The 21,243-nt window shown below is 43.3% G+C and overlaps 2 protein-coding genes across 2 annotated transcripts in view; both read right to left on the bottom strand.

Moving 5' to 3' along the window:
* The window catches only part of LOC147107036 (1-aminocyclopropane-1-carboxylate synthase-like protein 1), a 78,297-nt gene that overhangs the window by 38,354 nt on the left and 18,700 nt on the right, over nt 1-21,243 (bottom strand). Inside the window, exons 5-9 of the mRNA XM_086008046.1 lie at nt 16,264-17,696; nt 13,480-13,732; nt 12,415-13,089; nt 5,356-5,999; nt 2,984-3,043 (exon numbers count right to left, since the gene is read on the bottom strand). Coding sequence (XP_085864172.1) covers nt 2,984-3,043; nt 5,356-5,999; nt 12,415-13,075 — 1,365 coding nt within the window. The 5' untranslated portion in view covers nt 13,076-13,089; nt 13,480-13,732; nt 16,264-17,696. The remainder of the gene's footprint in view (nt 1-2,983; nt 3,044-5,355; nt 6,000-12,414; nt 13,090-13,479; nt 13,733-16,263; nt 17,697-21,243) is intronic.
* On the bottom strand, nt 17,566-19,692 carry LOC147107037 (syncytin-2-like). The gene is given in 3 exon segments (XM_086008517.1): nt 17,566-17,888; nt 17,891-18,526; nt 19,455-19,692. Coding segments are annotated over 3 exon segments (1,197 nt in total).

The raw sequence follows: 21,243 nt of genomic DNA, 5'->3' as shown, positions 1-21,243 counted from the left end.
AGTAGTGGGCTGCTAACTTGAGATCAAATCTGTCAGCTTTGGCTCAGTAGAAGAGGTATGTGCTTCCTGTTCTATTAGCTTAACTCACAGATCTTATCACACCACATAGAATAAGGACACAGCAGTGCAAAACAAAGTTAGCCTAAAACATTTCATACGCATTTTGTTTTACTCTAACAAAAGTACTCAAAATGCAGCACTACACAGGAGAGAAAACAGTTTTAAAGTACATGACAAAGACTTGCTCTGAAGTTGTTACTGGCTTTTTTCAATCAATTCAATTATATTGCAACAACTTGCATTTATATAGCGTCTTTAACACGGTAAAACATCCCAAGGCGCTTCACAGGAACGTCATCAAACAAAATTTGACATCGAGTCACATGAGGAGATGTTAGGACAGGTGACCAAAAGCTTGGTCAAAGAGGTAGGTTTTAAGGAGTATCTTAAAAGGAGGAGAGAGAGAGAGAGGTGGAGAGGTTTAGGGAGGGAATTCCAGAGCTTAGGGCCCAGGCAGCTGAAGGCACGGCCGCCAATGGTGGTGTGATTAAAATCGGGGACGCGCAAGAGGCCAAAATTGGAGGAGCGTAGAGATCTCGGAGGGATGTAGGAAGTTACAGAGATAGGGTGGGGCGAGGCCATGGAGGGATTATCACACACTGTCTACATTAAAAGATAGATTTTAACATGTCAAGTCCTAATCAGTCAATAATATATTAAAAATCTTATGTTTGCACACATTTCCTGTCTACAAAACCTTACTTTCTGTAGTCGACTTTTCCCATTATAAATTCCTACATCCATATTTATAATGGAAACTGGTCACAATGTAATTACCTACCCGTGGTGGCGCTATAGGATCACAGTTTTGCATATCCCAGCTCTTCAGTAAGTACTGCAGAAAAACTCCTACACTCCAACACTACTACTTTGTTTCCCAAACTGCTGTTACTTCATAGCAAAACTTCATATACAATGAAAGTACTATACACAAATTAAGCATAGATGGTATAACTTTAAAATGGAGAATGAATTACATCTTCATGCCCTAGTCTAATTATCTCTCATCCTCTAACTTCGCTTCATCTGAAGATAACATTTGGTCTTGACTGCTCATCTGCAACACCACTAGTTGTTTAAAGATTTTTCTGAATCATCAATTGATGTACTGTAACAAAATATGACTGGATAAGCAAGAAAGAATGGTATAGGGACAGCATGGTGGAACATCAGCACATTGGAAATAGGACATAGGATCGACCATGATTTCCCTTCTCCTCCCTTATAGAACTCCTTTTCTCAGCTGTGGAATGACCAAACAGATAGAAACTCACTCCAGGCTGACGTACATTCTTGCAGCTTATTTTGAAACAAAATTAATGCAGATGTAGCATGAAAAGGTTGTTTGCCTGAGAATAGTGTTTCTTGTAGGGAATTCAAAGGAACCCTCTAGTACAATAGCAAAATACTGCGGATGCTGGAAATCTGAAATAACAACAGAAAATACTGGAAATACTCAGCAGGCCAGGCAGCATCCGTGGAGAGAGAAACAGAGTTAACGTTTCAGGTCTGGGACCGAACCCTCTAGTACCTTGCCCAAGTAACCATTCTTTAGGTATAAGCCAAGACAGGCATTAACTGTGAAGAGCATCAAAGCTGAGCCCAAAACTGTCCTCTCCCGACATTCATATACGTGCATTTTTCCAGCAGCAATTACTGAACAGGAGCAGCAGTGGGAACCCTGATTGATTTTTCTCCTCCATTGTTTCGGGGCACTTTCCTTCTGTGACCGGTGGGATAAACCAAGAAAAGGTTAAATACTGTACTGCCACTAAACTTAGCAAAGTCTTGTGTCAATCTTCTGGCCTCAGTTCGATAAAGCTCCCATCAATTAATGGGCCGGATTTTGCGGTTGTAATGATAACAAAACCGTCAGCATTCGCCAACATTACTCTGTGAAACTGACAGAAACTTCTGGTGTCCGCATGTGCGCAGTTGAACGCGGAAATCCAGAAGTTGCTGTCAGTGATTCCCTACAGCTCCACACCGTAGACGGCAATCTTTAGAAATTACTGAACTGATGAGAACTTCCCCTTTTACACTGCAATATCGCTGTTAAAACCCCTGAAAAAGTTAAGCCTTTTGAATGACGTGTAACTGGGTTTTTAAAGGCGTACCAAGTCATAACTACTGTGGAACAACCGCTCTGGCCCTGCATAACTAATTTTATATTTGTGAAATGTCAAATTTTTCCATTATGATAAAAATTCCATAGGTTTGTTTATGATATTTCAGTTCTACCTTAATCCCATGTGTATGTTCCAATCTTTATTTCACTTTCTGTAAAATTTATTAAAAAAGTGAAGGATAATCGGTGCATTTTACTTCCTGGTTTGCGGTCTGTGAGAATTCTTCAATGTGACTGGCTGCTTAGCCTGCTTAATGACATCACTGTTGCTGGACGCTGGAGATCCCCTAGAATTGGCGCCAGAATCAAACTAACATCGGGAAAGGTGAAATCGACGGCACAGAGATCGCTAGATCTTTGTGGGCAGCTTACTCCGAGGTCAGTGGCGAGCATCGTCACTTCGTTACTGACCGCAAAATATGGGCCATTATATCTTACAATTGCAATTGACATCTAAGTGGATAGTTAGAAGTTTATTTTCCTTCAGCAAAGGCATTCTTATAAACTTCTATCTGTACTTGAATTTCCAACTCGTTTCTGAAAATTATGGATCACAAAATGGTGTGGAGAAACCGCTGGGCGGTTTCACAGTCACCAATTTCCCCACAAACTCCTAGCAGTCTAACAACCAATAGACATTGACCAAAACCGACATCGGAAAAGTCCAAACCGGTTTTCTTCCAAAAATGAGAAGCACTAAAGCTTGTAACGTGGAATTTGGAATCTCCTGTTAAAATGTTGATGTAAACACTGGATAAGAAATTGGAACAGCATTTTAAGTAAAAATGCACATACCCTTTTGGAAAGCAGGTCAAAGCACAGCTTGTTCTCAGCGGTTCCCAGATTAATAATGCCCTGCAAGAAGGGATGAAAGCCAAAAGAAATTAATAATCTACAATCTGAACAAAGAGCTGCACTCAGACTTACTTTAGAAACTCAGCCACAGGTTATTAATTCATAATGTGGGTGCTAGGTCACTCCAATTCCAGCTCACAGGTCAAACTCAATTTACAGCACATACAGTGCTATCATGTGAGAATATCATTGCCAGTAATTTGGAACATTATTATTTACCAAATTTATAAACACACACACAATATTTAATACAACCACTGACATTACTGGAAAAAAAAATTCCCAGCTTTCTGAAACCAGCAGCCTGTGCTGACTTATGGGAAAGGAGAGGGAGGGAGGGAAAAGATTTCCTCTGGTTTCTGTATTAGCTACATTGTAAATATAGCTGGAAGTCTTTCTCCGATTAATATTTCTAGAGAAACCAAAAATCCATTCTTTCAGACCCCTTTTACAATTTCATTATAGTGAACAAAGGACATTGTCTCACTGCGTTTTTGATGTTGCGGACACATAAATGACCAGAGGAAGCCTTTCTCCTGAGATTTAAAAAAATGTATGATTAAAATGCCTGATTAAAGCATCCAGTTACTGAAGTGAAGTGACACAAAAAAAAAACACAATCCAGTAACTCAGTAACCGACTGTTCCAAGTCCAAAAAGACTCCATGCGTCTCTAGATTTTTCCATTTAAAAAAAAGCATATGGCCCTGAATTTGCGGTTGGAGACGTACCAGAAAAATACACCTCCGAACCGGAAAAAGAAACCGAACTTACCTGGTGTCTCTGGAGCTTCGGACTCTTCGTGTCCTGGGCCTGCAGGTAAAGGCCCAAGGATCCCAGGGGAGCAGGCGGTTCGCAAGCGTCCCTGGGATCACGTGGGCCCGGTCAACCAATCAAAAAGGGGGATTCTTATGATGCTTATGGGGATTCTATTTACATACAGAATCCCCACAAGCATATTAGAAATCCCCAAAATAAATAAGAATTCACACCACTTAAATAAAAATAAAAGCTCCCATGTTCAATATTAATTAAAAGACCCTTTAATTAAGCACTTAAAATAAAAATTTAATTTTTCAAAAAATAAATTTAAACAGTTTAAACAATGGGCCAAAATGTACCTAAACAAATTTTAAATGTATGTGCATGTTTAAATCATTAAAAAAAAAATGATTTTAACATTTATTTTAACCCTTACGCTGGTAAAAGGTGGCCTTACGCTTGCTTTTACCAGGCTGAAGGGTTCCGTGGGCATTCACTGGGCGGTAACCAGCGAAAGTGATTTTGTAGCGGATGCGAAGGATCTGTCCAAGTGAAACTTGACAGCTCTCAAGTTCCAGGTTTTCGCGCATGCGCAAACCCAGAACTCGTGGGGCCATTCTGAAGGCCCGTAATATCAAGTTAAAAATTTTCAGTTGAACGTTTCCATCAGTAATGAATATTTCTAAGTGGAATGGAATATTGAATATAAAACTGGGGCTAACGTCTGATATTCAAATTTCAAACGCTTTCAAAATTTCTTGCTGACTGCCAAGGTAGGAGGGAAGGCTGTTGGGTGTTGGCAAGGGTGCCTTGCTGAGAGGTAGTGACGTTACTGAACATCGGAGAAAAATAGAAACAATTTTAACATCTACTAAACTGAGAAAGGTCGGTCAGGAACTTTTCCACGGGTGGTTTCAGTGATCCAGAACTGTGCAAAGGCAATAAACCTGTGTACACAAAGTGGTCAGAAAAGGAACTTGTGAAACCTAGCGTACAGCGTTCAGGATAGACATGCACACATGACATGGACAGTGGTCACTGGCAGACTGTTCCATGTGTGCTCAGCTACAACTTCAAACACACTCGGCTTATTTAAAGAACATGCAATGTAGTGGTCCCCAACAAGGCGGGTGAATCCAAACTCATGATTTAACCAGTGCACTTTTGACCCCAATTTACTATTATCTCTACTCAAGATTAGAATCCTAAAGACAATACCAAATTTGTATAGTTTTATGTTGTGCAAATTAATTAAGTGAAGACCCAAAGTCTTTAGAATAAGTAGATCCTCCTCAATGTGTCTAAGAATGAAACCCAAGTTCCTAGTTATAAATCAGTGATCGAACACATTTTGAATTTTTAGTTTGGATTTAAATGAGATATCACAGCATTTTGTAACCTAAATACCCACAAATAACAAATAAATTAATACAAATGAACCCCCAAAGGCCACAGCTAGACCGAACCAGAACAGGCACAATGGGCTGAATGGCCTCCTTCTGTGCCCTAAATGTCTATGATTCTAACCTTAATATGCCTTAATAGACTTACATTAGGGTTTTTGTCTTCATCATGCTTATCTGCATGGTAGGCAGCATAACCTTCCTCAAGTTTTCCACAGTAATTAATCATTTCATTTCCTCTCTTTGATAAATAAATGCTAAACTCAGGTTGTTGGAATGTTGGATTAACTTCTGCATCAGACACATCCCTCCGTCCATTTGATAGAGATTTGCTAGGATGCTGTACTACTCGACTGCTACCATTTTTAGAGGTAGAAGCCGAGGATGGAGCACCACCTGTCCCAGTGGCTTGGCCAGAAGACTGTGAGAAGGCCTGGCTGAGGTCCAAGCCCAAGGTTTGCATGGAGCCACCATGTCGCAGTGCGTTCACCATCTGAGCGAATATGGTGAACATTCTGTACTCGTGCTCCCTCTCCAATTCCATCCGACGTTGCTCCAACTGCATTCGCCTGTCTTCCAGTTCCATGTCCCGTTGCATTCTTCGCTCCTCCATTTGCAGGAAACGTTCCTCTACCACTCTTTGCGCTGTTAGAAATTTGAGAAGAACGTCATCCAAGGGATCCTTCACCCGAGGTGGCTTTCTTTTCCGGCGAAGTCTGTGAAGGGCAGAAAATGCAGGCCCAGAGGTACGCATCCCAGAGGAGGTACTACCTATATTTGGGTCAATGTAACCTGAAATAAAAAGGTGCAGATATCATCATAAACTACATTTTTAATGTATTTTTTTAATGTGCATCACTTCAAAGAAAATAAGTCATTGGCCTAGAAATTGGGTTGGGGCGCCAAAGTGGCGCCAAAGTCACCTGAGCGCAGGATTTAGCGCAGCGATCGGAACATTAGCGATCGCCGGATATTCAGTTTCAGTGCCCCTAGAGAGAGACAGGGCGAGCCTCGAGGCGCTCTGCGTCCCTCTTAGGGCGCTGAAACTGAATATCGCAGTGCAACGTGCCGCTATGCTGCGGTACTGCAGGCCTTCCTCCCACTGTTAAGGGGGAGGGGCCTGCAACAGCACGATCCCCGATCGCGAGTGCCGGCAAAAGAGCCCGGCACCAAGGAGAAGTGCCGGGCTCTCGGGAAACAGCCGGCAATGCCGCGGGGGGGGGAAACCAGGAGGCCGGGGACGGAGGTGCGGGCAGGCGGCCGCCCCGCACCTCCACCTTAACTTGCACCTCTGCCGGCACAGTAAGGCCCCGTGAACCGGGCGCGGGTAGCGAACGGCGCTACAGCAGCTTTCGCTACCAAATATCGGGATCGGGGCGCTGCACACACCGATGACGTCATCGGTGGCGGCGCAGTGCAACAGGCTAACGCCACCATTAGCGCCCCTGCTGAATATCGCGGGAGGCGCAGCCAGTGGCGCTACAGCCACTGACTGCCTCTTTAGGCGCTAACAGGTGGCGCTACTCACCCAATTTCTCCCCCATTGAGTCATAATGGCACAGAAGGATTTGAGCACTAATCTAGGTTGCCACTTCTCCCAAACCCGCGACCTCTACCACCTAGAAGGACAAGGGCAGCAGGCACATTGGAACACCACCACCTCCACGTCCCCCTCCAAGTCACACACCATCCTGACTTAGAAATATATCACCATTCCTTCATCGTCGCTGGGTCAAAATCCTGGAACTCCCTACCAAACAGCACTGTGGGAGTACCTTCATCTCACAGAGTGCAGCGGTTCAAGATGGCGGCTCACCACTACCTTCTCGAGGGCAATTAATGCTGGCCTTGCCAGTGATGCCCACATCACTTGAATGAATAAATAAAAAAGTACTGAGGAAGTGCTGCACTGTTCGAGGTGCTGCCGTTTGGATGAGACGTTAAACTCTTTGGATGAGGCCCTATCGGTCTCTCAGGTGGACATAAAAGATCAAAGAAGAACAGGGAAGTTCTCCCGGTGTCCTGGCCAGTATTTATCCCACAACCAATATCACTGAAACAGATTATATGGTCATTATCTCACTGCTGTTTGTTGGACCTTGCTGTGCACAAATTGGCTGCCGTGTTTTCCTACACAGTGAAAACATTTTGGACTGTCCGGAGATCATGAAAGGCGCTATAGAAATTCAAGTCTGTTCTTTCACAACTCCAGCTAATCAGAAGAAAATTTTAATCTTTTCTTGCCATTATCAAGGAATAGACTTTGAAACCCAGGCTGTTTGTTTCCTGAGCACTCTGTTCCTGGACAAACAACCCAGACATGTAATTTTTTCAAACACATGCCGACCAAATACAATATCTGTAAAGAAATGCTAAACATAAATACTAAACAGGGTAACAAGTAACCAAGTTAACATTCCTGAGGCAAATTCCTCAGTAACAAAGCAAATCTTAACAGCTGCCTTAGAATAAGTACCTGCTTAATTTTCAGACCCTTCCAGCAATACAATCTTCAGCGTGTGCAGCTAGCTACAATCTGCGGTGTATAAATAGGGCAAAGTACCACATGCGGAGTGGCTACTGATTTACCGATTATCACCTCCTGTCACAACGGCTTTTGATCCCAGAGCTGTCGGTGCTTCAAACATTGTGTGGAGAATGGGCTATAAAACACTATTATTTAAGTCCTGTGTTTTATTTCCCCCAGTACTAAAACTCTAAATTCAACTTCTCTTCTCTGTGAAGCATCTACTTCACTGGGCTCTGCTATTTGTGATTAATCTGGCCCACTTTCAAACTGAAGGATAGTTTTAAAAAAAGAATCTGCTCCAATAGAGGAAATTGCTCCTTTTCTCTTTCCATACCCTCAAATATTTGCTTAACCCAATCTTTTACAATGCCATAGGCACAATCCAAGCTTAGTAGTCAAAAGTATGTCGTTAAAAGCATATTGTTATACCTACTTCGCCTTCTCACTGTTACATTTATTTATTTTCCATGAAGGCAGTGTCATGCAGTGTTGGAGCAGCAACTGATCATGGGACAAAGCAATCGGCAATGGTTTTTAAATATTAATTTCTAAGTACTATGTTTTGTCGCAATCATTTTGACTGGAGGAGAGGATTGCACAAAAGCTTCAGAGGCTCAAAAATATTAAAAAGTGTTTCATTTGAGAGAGAAATGTACAGTCTATATTAGAAAATCACAATATCTGTATGTAAAATCTGAGGATATGCTTAGGTAAGTTCGTTTTTATTGTTCACAAACTGCAGAAACTGGGTATGAAATCACTTTAGATGCAATAGGTGTAGAAACCTGCGGGTTGTCACATCAGCTCAAATCACTTGGGCTATGCACAAAACAGCCACTCACTCACTCTTAAGATCATTTTTGGTTTACAATCACTTATGCATTACTGCTGGAAGTAAACAAATGCACTCATGCCCTTTGTATATTAGGATCTTGTTGCTGTACTTGTGTTCTGAGTAGCATAAATGCCAATAGAGAGCTACCAAATTAAAAATAGTTGAAACTGTTGAGTCCACCTGTGATGATGGCGGCTCAGCAATGGAGTAATAACCGCAGCTAACATAATACCCTAACTATGTGTGTTATGATATTACAGTGCATTGGAGTTATGGTTTACACATATTGGCATGGGTCAGACACCTCAGGACAGCAGATGAAGTGCCATAGATAGATAAAATGTACACCAAATTAGACTGGTACTTTCCTACACATGTACAAGTACTCCGAGTTTCAGAGTAAGCTATAGCAACCAATTTGTGAGACTGGTACAACCTGGATGGCACAACGGAGAGTCCATTATTCAACCTATAGAATGAGCAAAGGTTATTAAGGAACCCTAACATGGCTTCCGGAAGAAGATCTGATCAAGTTTTTTGAAGGGGTTACAAAATTGGTGGCTGATGTAAATCTGGTAGATATTATCTATCTTGGTTTGCAAAAATGATTTGATAAGTTGCCACACAAAAGACTGCTAAATAAGGTCGAGTCTTGTGGGATTGGCTGGCAGATTTAGGTTGGATAACGAATTGGTTGCATTCGCCTACACAGATGGCAGTTATTAAATGTAGCAGCTGTGTGGGGGGTGGTCACTAGTGGAGTCCTGAAGAAAAAGAAAATGAAAGAAAGACTTGCATTTATATAGCGCCTTTCACTACCTCTGGAAGTCCCAAAGTGCTTTACAGTCAATAAAGTATTTTTCAAGTGTAGTCACTGTTGCAATGCAGGAAATACAGCAACCAATTTGCGCACAGCAAGGTCCCACAAACAGCAATGTGATAATGACCAGTTAATCTGCTTTTAGATGTTGGTTGAGGGATAAATATTGGCATGGGGAACAGAGAGAACTCCCCTGCTCTTCTTAGAAATAGCATTATGGGATCTTTTACATCCACCCGAAAGACGGCACTTCCGACAATGCAGCACTCCCTCACTACCGCACTGGAATGTCAGCCTGGATTATGTGCTCAACTTGTATCGAACCTTGGTTAGACCACAGTTGGAGTACTGCGTGCAGTTCTGGTCGCCATATTATAAAAAGGATATAGAGGCACTGGAGAGGGTGCAGAGAAGATTTACGAGGATGATACCAGAAATGCGAGGATATACATATCAGGAAAGGATGAACAGGCTGGGTTTCTTTTCTCTTGAAAAGAGAAGGCTGAGGGGTGATCTAATAGAGGTCTTTAAAATTATGAAAGGTTTTGATAGAGTGGATACAAAGAGGGTGTTTCCACTTGTGGGGAAGAGCAAAACTGGAGGCCACCAATCTAAGATAGTCACCAAGAAATCAAAGAAGGAATTCAGAAGAAACTTCCTTACCCAAAGAGTGGTGAGAATGTGGAGCTCGCTACCACAGGGAGTGGTTGAAGCGAATAGTATTGATGCATTTAAGGGGAGGCTGGACAAGCATATGAGGGAGAAGGGAATAGGGGGTTATGCTGATAGATTTAGATGAGGAAAAACGGGAGGAGGTTCGAGTGGAGCATAAACGCCAGCATGGGCTGGTTGGGCTGAATGGCCTGTTTCTGTGCTGTATATCCGATGTAAAGTCTCTGGACCGGGACTTGAACCCACAACCTGACTCAGAGGCGAGAGTGCTACCACTGAGCCATGGCTGACACCTCAGGAATCAATGTTAGCGACATTGCTCGTCATCATCTTTATTAATGATCTGGCACAAGGGGAACAGTCCACTATTTTGTTGATGATACAAAGATATACTCAGTTGTTAGCACCTTAGATGAAATAATAGTCTGCAGGCTCATCTAGAATGATTGGGCGAATAGACACATGTGGGGCAGATGTCTTTCAATAGAGACAAATGCAGCATGATGCATTTGGGCTAGGTAAATTTCAGGCATGTATATATAATACATGGTTTCCCACTCAAGGGTGCAGAGCAGGAGAAGGACCTGGGGTTTGTAGTTCACAAGACATTATAGATCCATGACCACGATGGTGAGGCCATTGTGAAGAATAGGTTGTTAGGATATACAGCTAAACAATTAAATATAAAACTAGAAGTACAATTCTGACCATATACAAGGCTTTGATTCAGCCACATCTACAATACTATGTCCAGTTTGGGTCGGTCACATGGTTCCAAGGTTATCGAGGCCCTGGAAAGATCCAGAGGAGGGCACTTGATTAATACGAGGTTTAAAGGCCCTTAGTTATCAGAATAGGTAGGGAACTTGGGCTTTTATCTCTGGAAAAGCAGAGACTTCGAGGGGATATGATTGAGGTCAATAAAATAACGAAGGGATTAGATTCTGTCCAAGTTTACAGGTTATTTGAGCTAGATAGGCAGGAAAGAACTAGAGGGCCGCCATACAAGTTACAGAAACAGAATTAGGTTACATACCAAGTTATTTTGGAGATTTGTCAACCTCTAGAATAGGCTGCCAGTACAAGCAGTGAGTGAAGGTTCGCTGCAAACCTTCAAAAGGGAGTGGAGTTAATTCCTGCCAGTGGAAGACATCTTGAGTTATAGAGGTAGGTGGCTAACTGGGACTAGTGGCATCAGTCACTGTAGTGTCCTGAAAGCTGCTCCTAAACTGGCTAAAGTTATTTCTGTTTTTCTGCCTCTCTAAGTATATTGCATTATTGGCGGGGGGGGGGGGGTGGGTGGATTGATGGACGTGTGTAGGCTGCACCATGTTGAGATGGATCAGCTGGTCTTTTTCAGCCCTTTGCCATATACCTCACCAGTGCCAACACATTAGGTATAAATGAGTGGCATTGCTTTTTTGATGACCAGGCTGAAAATAAATAGTTGTCCGAAGTGACAACATATTGGACAGAAATGGCGTATCTGTAGCATATTAAATCCTCTAGGTTACAGGTGAAGTGTCATATGAAAGGTCACAGTAAATTAGAACATTTCAGGGAACTGCACGCACATCATACAGTAGCCTGGCTGCATCTGATACTATAATGAGGTTGAGATTGAATTCCCAAGTCTCTTTTTGTGAAAAATAAACACTTCGGCATAAATCAATTATTTGTATATTGGGCTCCATTGAGCAAAACAAGTATCTGAACATTTTGAGCAGCACTGGAGTAAATAGTAAACAATACAGAAAAATAGAAAAATGAGAGGAGGAGTGAGGGAGGCGAAACGGGGGAGGAAGCAAGGCGAAGGAGGGGGGGAGGGGGGGGGGAGAAGAGGGGAGGGTGGGAGAGCCAGAGGTGGGGGGGAGAAAGCATCGGGGGTGGGCAGGAGCACCAGAGGGGTGGGAAGGGGAGGTGCCAAAGGAATGGGGGGGGGGAGGGAGGGGGCAACCAGAGTGGGTGGTGTAGGGGAAGGCTGAGCTGGTGGCAGGGTGGATGAGGAGGGGAGTGCCGAGCCGAGCCGAGGTGGGGGGGGGGGGGAAAAGAGGTGGGAACGGGGAGGGTAGGGCAGGGGAGAAGTGGAGGGTAGAGCAGAGCCTGGGGGTGGGGGGATAGGGGAGGGGAGAGCTGGGGGGAGGGGAGAGCTGGGGGGAAGCCAAGCTAGGTAGAGAAACAAGAAGGAGTGATAAAGGGAGACAGAGAAAGAGATAGAGATAAGAGATAGAAATATAGAAAAAGAGAGCTAGAGAAAAATAAGGAGACTAGAGAAAAAAAGACTGAAAGAGAGAAGTATGAGAAATGAGCAGAGAGAGAGATGGATGGCTCTTTTAAGTTAAGTACCAACCTGATGGGGAAATGGTATTCTCCGTAGGAGCATCCACCCTAATAGCTGGTGACCCATCATGATGTCCCCCTTCCAACAGGCTCCCATCCATTCCATGATCATCCCCACCCTGCTGAAGTACAATAGAAGGGGGTGGTTCAGGTGTCTCGCTGCGTTCGTCCGAGTCCACTTCTTCACATTTAATGTCCATTAGTTCCTGAGGATGGTGTGAATGAGAAATACCATGTGGCGGAGAAGTAAGATGATGGTGGTGGTGATGATGAATGTACCCATCTCCTGCTGCCAGAACACCTGGTGGTATCTGCTGTGTTATCACTGTGTTACCCACAGTACTGTAACAAATATTTGGTCTGTTGGACAGCACTCTATCCATCACCTCAAAGAACTTCCAGGTCCTTCCTCCCCTACAGATTTTGTTGTTATCCTTAATTCTTCTGTATTCAAGTTTCATTTTTTTGATCTTCTCCCTACACTGGTCTCCTGTTCTGTGGATACCCTTTTCCCTTAAGACTTCAGCTATTCTATTGAAGACATGCTGGTTCCTCAGGCAACTCTCCAACTCCATCTGAACAGACTCATCAGCCCAAAGCTGCAGCAACTCCACCACCTCAGGATCTGACCAGTTACTCCCACGCTCATATTTTTTGCCTCGGAAATCCATCACATCTCATTAGGCTGGAAGACATCAATCGAGAAACATTACATTTTGAATACTTATCTGCAATGTCATTTTACAGTCTAACATAATAAAATATTAAGTAGATGTTATCTCAAAATGTTTATTTTCAAAATCAAGCCATGATAAACCTTTTGAATAATCCAAGCACCCTGTATCAATGTAATATGCATTTATTAGCTGTACTCAAAATACAAAGCTATATTCACCTCGATGATCTACATATGGTCGGTAACAGCTTAGGAAAGTACAACTTGTCTTCTTATTTACATTAGAAATTCACATTAGAAGTATGACCATCATGAAATCGATATACTGACAACCTAATATTATAGTTGCTTTTAGTTCAAATACAATTCATATTTTCTTAATGAAAAATTCTGACTTACTTCAGTATTATGACTGTAAAATACACTGCACAAGATCAGTTTTAGATAAGCTCAGGAGGGAATGGACCTGAATCACACTGGCTTCATTCTATCCATCACCGTGAAGAACAGGAGGAAGAAAACTGGATTAAGATGACGCTGTTGGATCCATAACAACAGCAGAAAATGCTGGAAATACTCAGCAGGCCATATCTGTGGGATCCATAGCCTGGTTTGCAGAGAAGGTGCCATGCAAAACCTAATGAAATCAGAACTGGTTTGGATGAAAACAATACAAGATTAATATCATATATTGTTGAGGAATTGCAGGTGAAACAACATTCTTACAAAGGATCTTGCGTTAGCCTTCAATAGAAAAATGAGATAATACAATATATTGGGATTTTCCTGGGATAGCTCAGTCAACAAGGAAGCAAATAGGCTATACATCAAGTGCAACAAACTTTAAGACACCATTCAGCTATTCTGGCCATATTAAAATACAGCAAAATAGGTGTAAATATATTTTGGCTTAAGGGTTGAAAATAATGGGCACTTGTTCTTGGAATTATGTGGGGGGGGGGGGGAGAGGAAGTACTGAGTGGGTGCCTGAGTGATCAGTGTTGACATCACTGTATCTAATTCAAATGAATAACTTGGACTCAGAGACCAAATGGAAGTTTGTTAAATTTGCATAAGATACTAAATTAGAAAGGGCAGTTGAATAGAAGAAGCCAGTACAAAAGTTACAGAATGAGCTGGACAAAGTATGTAAGTAGACTGAACAATGACCGATGAAATTTAATTCAGACAAGTGTAAAGTACTGCACATTGGAAAGAAAAATGGTCAACTAACATATTCCATGAATGGTATTGAAATAGCCAAGGTCAAAGTTGAAAATGACTTCGGAGTCTTCGTAAACTCAACACATCCAAGCAATGCAGAGTAGCAATCCACAAAGCGGGGGGGGGGGTGAGCTGAAGCCTCAGTGATCCAGGTTGGGTTTGTGCGGGGGGGGAGCTGAAGCCTCAGTGACTTGTTGAATGTTTCAGCAAAAACAGCAGAATACAAGTCAGATGAAGTCAGGATCAAACTACTTAGGGCTCTGGTCAGATCACACCTTGAGTACTTTGTCCAGGTCTAGTCACTGAGACACAAGGGAGATACTGAAACACTGGAAGCAGTGCAACGAAGAATCTCAAGACTGATGTTTGGGGTCTAAGTTATGAGAAAAGATTCTAGAGATTTGGGCTTTTCAGCCTGGAAAGGAAGCATCTGTAGGTGATCTGAAAGGGGAATACAAGGTGATCTGAAAGGGGAATACAAGGTGATCTGAAAGGGGAATACAAGGTGATCTGAAAGGGGAATACAAGGTGATCTGAAAGGGGAATACAAGGTGATCTGAAAGGGGAATACAAGGTGATCAGAAAGGGGAATACAAGGTGATCTGAAAGGGGAATACAAGGTGATCAGAAAGGGGAATACAAGGTGATCAGAAAGGGGAATACAAGGTGATCAGAAAGGGGAATACAAGGTGATCTGAAAGGGGAATACAAGGTGATCTGAAAGGGGAATACAAGATAATTAAGAGAATGGAAAATGTAAATCCAGAACGCTACTTTAAATTAAACTGCAAAAGTGGGTCATGGGACCAGGTTCAACCTAATAGAAGGTAAATTTAGGATTGAAGTCAGGAAATTCTTCACATGAACAGTGATCAAAACTTGAAATGGACTCCTGGCTAGAGCAGTGCAAGTGAAAACTCTGGAATCATTTCAGAACCAATGGGATGGTGCAATGAGGGAAGGGGAAACAGATGTCAAAAGAATGGAGGTGACTCCTTAAATTCCACTAAAAGCTTGAGGCAATCACTTGGTCCTTGTTGGGCAGACTTTTAAATGATATGCAGCTATGTAAATCAGATTGATGCCTAATCTACCTTTATCATTTTTACTACACCTGAAGGTGTCAATTTCCCCATTCACCAAAACAAAACAGATGAAAGTCCAAGTGTCAGATTTTGCTGTTCTTTCTTGCAAACACAAGGACATGGAGGAACTGCTAAAATTGAGGGCACTGGCAGAAGAAGAAAACATATGGGAAGGAGCTGATGAATATTGCACAGGGCTGGTGGTCAAATGGGAGATAAATACTCTGCGAACAGCCTTTGCCAGCCTAAAGCAAACATAGGAAACCAACCATTTTAAATCCCACTCTCCTATTGAAGACCAGAATGAATGGGCGAGGGTTTGATTTTCAAGCGACGAACTGAGTGAGAGTTAATTGTTTCGACGCCGCGAGCCACCGTGTGGGTGTGTTGTTTTTTTGTGCGTGTGGAAATTGGTGCTGCTGTGAATGGGAGAAGCGCCTGAAGGTGCAGGCTCGCTCTAAGAGGACTAGAGGGAGTGCGGCTGTGACTTTGAGAACTAGTTGGCCGTGCTGCGGATGGATGATACCTGCGGGGCAGGAAGAGCAGGGTTGACAGGCAGCAACTTGATAACAAATCCTTTCTGGTAATAAAATTTAAAAAAAGATAACTGTCCACAATGACAGTGCAGCAGCAACTCTTCGAAGAAAAAGTTTGGCATCAGCCGCACAACAGAATTTTTTTTTTAAAAAACAATGGAAATTCTCATCTTTTTAAAATGCAAAAATCCTTGTAATTTTTTGGCTATTTTTGTCATTTCAGTTTTATCCAATATTTCGGAATTTTATTTGCCCAGAACTTCAAAGTATTTTGCCTTCCTTTACATCACCTGAAATAGTTATCATCAGATCAATCTCTAAGTACCAAACACACCGACCTCAGGTTATTTTTTCCATCCGAGTTATCTTGGGTATATTTCGCCCAATTCCGCCGACTTTTCCCACTTGCTCAGATGGTTATATTGGCCAGTTTACCTCATGAATTGGGTGATCTACGATGTCCTTGCCGGTTCTGTCTTTTATTGTTTTTTTAAAAATATATATATGAATTGTTAACGCGGTGCGATCTAGCACGGCTCGGCTCAGCCCGGCCTGGCCCGGTCCAGTCCCGGTCACACTGTTAATTCAACCAGGGCTTTTTGCTGCCGAAGTGATTTACATCCGGGTTGACGGCACATGCGTGCTGTCCTTATTCCGGGATAACTTTGGTCCGTGTCAGGCAGTCAGTGGCTGCTGTTGCACAAGGAGAGCCACTGGAAACAGAGCCAGAGAGTGAGGGAGAAAGAGAAAGAAGAGCAGGCTGGTGGGCACTCAGCAGCACACCCCAATGGCAGGGACTGGCAGCACAACATCATCTGCGACATAAAGCACACTTTTGGTTCAATTTCTACAAAATGTTTTTAGATTTTTGAATTATTTAGGCAGTGTTGGGTGAAAATAAATTCACATCTAATCTGTGGTAAAGTAAAAGGTGCAGTTTATTGAAAACAGAGCCCTGGGAGAAGCGTCTCGGACCCCGCGGTCTGTGCGAGCACCTTCTCTCCGATCAACAAAATTCACAAGCTTATATACAGTACAAGACTGGAGCACACCGATAGCCGTTATTACATTACTTATTCCTTGGCCAATCCGGCTCCGTGGCAACAGCCGCCCCCCCCAATTATATTCCTTCGAAAACAACCTAATTATAACTTTACATTGTTAGCTAAGCCCTTTCTTTCAGTTCTGTCTTTTATCTAAGTTTGTCCAGTTATCTGGACCGCAGGGTCCATTCTTGCTTCATTGTGGCTTCGGCCGATCTGAGTCAGTGACTCGTGATTGGACATGGCTCAAAGGTTAATCAAATATACCTTACATACATCCGCGTGACAGTTGTTACTTCGTAACCCGATTGTTCTGCAAATTTTAACCTTGTTATTGCAGCTTCTCATATCCCCACATGCTTAATCACTTTTAGTTCAGTTTCTGACCATCTGTTCCATTTGTGGCTTCAACTAGTTTCAACCGAAACTAGGTTGTCATGCTGTGTCGCTTGACTGCAACATTAAACTGGTTCAAATCCCAACCCTTCAATCCCTCCTGTTGGTCCCGGTACAAATTTAGATTTTGCCCCGGGATACCAACTTCCAATGCCGTTTCTTGCCATCCACCGGGTAGTCACCCTGTATTGAGGGTTGGGCTCAATTGTCCTGGGCTCGTCCTTCGTTGATCATCATGTGACTCTTTACATGTGAGACTCGTCGTCTTCTCCTGTTGCTTGCAGTCCGTCTGTCGTTGATAGCAGGGGTTTTAATCGCATCTCCAGATGCTACTGAAATGCCAGCGAGTGCCAATTTACAACATACTTTCAAAATTGTTATCATAACACAACATATTGTCATCACTACAACAACAATTATAAATCCATGTATCAAATACGATCCCCATGATCCTCCGAAGAGCCAGTCCAACCAACCTTCCCCTGAGGTTTGGTGTAATTTCTTTACCTCCTTTTGTATATGTCGGCCAAATTGGTTATATTCTCTGAGCTATCTGGTATGTAGGTGCAGCACTCAGCGCCTATCATTGCGCATGTGCCACCTTCTTTAGCTAGGAGATAATCAAGGGCCATCCTATTCTGGGGAGCTATTGTTCTCATAGCCACCATTTCTGCACTTATTTCAGACAGGGCTTCAGCTGTGTCATTAGCTACTTTCTCTAATACCGATGCTACGAGTCGAATTTCCTTTATTGCCCTAGCCGTCCCATACCCGGGGAATAAAATAGCGAAGAACCGCTCTGTTTCTGTAATTGCCCTTTTGGATCGATAGTGGTGATGATCTGCTAGGGAGGGCAAGTGATGGATGTATGGCACCACATATCCCAAATAGCAGGACCTGGTCCAATTTCGTGGAAGCCATGGGTATGCCTTATGCCCACAAATAAAATAGGTCCCGTTATAGGCAGTTAGGTTCATATTCGTTGCGACTGTGGAAAAGCCGAACTCGCCGTTACTCCCTGTGATTCCGTTCCATTTCCCCCCACTAGTGAGGTTTGTTAAACCAGTTGTATTAAACCACCAAACTTCTAAGGGTGAACCTTGTTCGAGTGTTGTCCAATTATGTTTACAACTACTGTTTCCTGCTTCCAGATTCCCCTCTGCTTACATTCCTTATCCAACATATCGCCCCAACGGGTCTTCCTACCCCAGTTGTGTTTGTGAGGATAAGGTACGGTGGCGTTTCGCTTATATTATACACGGGTTTGTACCATCCTTCAAACATGTTTAAGGGATATCCTGCACTCCTGAACTGTACTCTTTGTTCCTCCCGTTTTCTGCTCTGGGTGTCGTTACCATTAGTACTACTGCTCGTATTGTTTCTACTAACTAACCATTCTGCCATTTGAATTACGTTTAATGGTATTGGTCTAAGAGGGATTCCCCCGTTGGAGTGGATTGGGATATGGCTACATACCCAACACGCACTTTCTCCCTTGTCCCTTACATACACATAACTCATATACAAAAACGTATTAACAAGTAACTCTCGCTTTTCCCGTGCCGGGTGGCATGTCACTCCGGTCAACGCCACACATATTCCACAAAACAATCTGGTATGGAGGATAATGTCCCCGGTCATTACTGTGGGCTCGCTAACCTTTACTGTCCATGCTGCGCAGTCCAGTGCTGCTACACATCGTGATAATCCAGCGGCTACGGATGACTGTTTAGTGGAGTAATATGCTACCGGCCGTCGCCTGTCCCCATGTTGTTGGGTTATCACGGCGGCGTAGAACCCCCCTTCGTTCTCACAATGAATGTGGAATGGTTTCCTCATGTCGGGTAGACCGAGGCCAGGGGCCGATATCGGCGCTTGTTTTAAACTCCCATATGCCTGCTCCTATTCTGGTCCCCACTCTACCAGGGTATTACCGGGACTTCCCCCTTTCAACAATTTCTGGATGGGTTCCGCTATAGCTGCAAAGTTCGGTATAAAATTCCTACTATAATTAAAGAGACCTAAAACCTTCCCGACTCCTCGTACTGAGACCGGTCGGGGCATCTCTTGTATGGCCTTCTGTCGGTCACCTGGCATGGCTCGGGTCCCCTGGGATAATTGTTGTCCCAGGTAAATAACTGTGCTCTGCCCGATTTGAGCTTTCTTAGGGTTTACCTTGAACCCTCCTGTTTCCAGGGCTTGTAGGACTTCAGTTAAAGCAGCTGCATGTCCATGCTCATCTTCCGAGGCGATTAACAGGTCATCCACGTATTGTAACACAGTGCTGCGATACGGGTTGAGGTTCACTGTTTCTAACAGTGAACTCATTACCCGGTGGAATACCGCCGGGCTGTTATGGAACCCCTAAGGTAGCCTAGTCCATGTATACTGTCTTTCCCCGACTGTAAAGGCAAACTTATTCTGGGATTCATGGTCTAAAGGTAAAGACCAGAATCCATTAGCTATGTCCAAAACTGTAAAAATCTTGTGCTCCGAGTTCAAGGCATTTAAGATTGTGGATGGGCTGGCCACTATTGGGTGTAATTTGGACATTACCTTGTTTAATTCAGTATAATCAATAGTCAGTTGGAATGATTTATCCGGTTTGGTGACTGGCCATATGGGCGAGTTGGTCATGTTTTCGGTAATCCTAATTATGCCCCTTTCTTCCAAATCACGTACTATTTCTTGTACCGCTTCCCGTGCTTCTGGTTTAATAGGGTATTGTTTATGGGGCTTGTGTTCAGGACCTGGAACCGTGATTGGCTCCATTTTTACCCGTCCGGTGTCCTGTTTTGTCTTAGCCCAAACCCCTTTCATAATTTTGCATATGGTCCCGTATGGTTTTCGTTCTAGTTCCCAATCCCTGCTCAAAGATGCTGCACTCCCTACCCTAGCCAAATTGGTGCATGGTTTATCTATACTGACCTTGGACCCATCTCCTTTGGACCAAACAATTTTATTTTGCGCGGAGTCCACCAATATATTAAATTCTTTTAGCAAGTCTATTCCTAATATGGTACCTTTGTTATTTGGACACACATAAAATTGGGCGGGGAGGAGTTTTCCTGTTATCTCTAAAACTTGTACTTCACTTTTATAAGCCTTAATTTTTATACCCCCTAATCCTACTATATATATATACTCCTTGGTTGTCGGAAGGGGCAAATCAGTCAAGGATACTGATGCTCCTGTGTCAACTAACATTTCACACGGTTGGCCCCCTAATAATGCTGCTACATAGACTCGGTTATCCGAGCCTCCTTTTACTGGGGCCGCCTCCCGTCATTGACTCTTCCCTTTCGACTTGAGGTACTCAAGAAAGTTCCTTCTATCCTCCGGACTGAGATAAGCGCCCTGTGTCTGGTCCACATCTCCTTTCTTCTGCCAACAGCTGTGACTCTGGTGTCCTGGCTTACCGCAATAGTCACATCCCCCTTTCTTTCCACTCCTGCAATCCTTTGCCATATGTCCCATCTTCCCACAATTATAACAGTTCCCCTGAATCCTCTTGTTTGGTTATGATGCCCCCCCTGCTGCTACCCTTTCCTGTTTAATTTTTACACTCCCTTTTCGGTGTGTTCAGATTCCTTTGCATCTATCTGACATGCCCATTGAACTGCGAGATCATACGTAGGGGCGGCTACTACCCCCATTTTTAGGATGGCTTGGTGTGCCGATGAGAGTCCATCCTTAAACATCTGGATGAAGGGCTGGTCTGTTCGTTGTGGGTTTGCTTGCCCTGACGATTCGCAATAGGCGTCAAACAATCATTCTCCATAATCACTACTAGATTCTCCCTTTCTTTGCTTTACTGATTGGATTTTCCCCCAGCTTATAGTAGGGGCCCCAAATGCCGTTTCTACTGCGATCTTAAAG

The sequence above is a fragment of the Somniosus microcephalus genome, chromosome 15 (genome assembly GCF_052327205.1).
Source record: "Somniosus microcephalus isolate GS21.2 chromosome 15, FLI_Smic_1.0, whole genome shotgun sequence".
NCBI lineage: Eukaryota > Metazoa > Chordata > Chondrichthyes > Squaliformes > Somniosidae > Somniosus > Somniosus microcephalus.
Note: the sequence above shows the minus strand (reverse complement) of the source record. Positions and strands in the feature narration are given on the sequence as shown.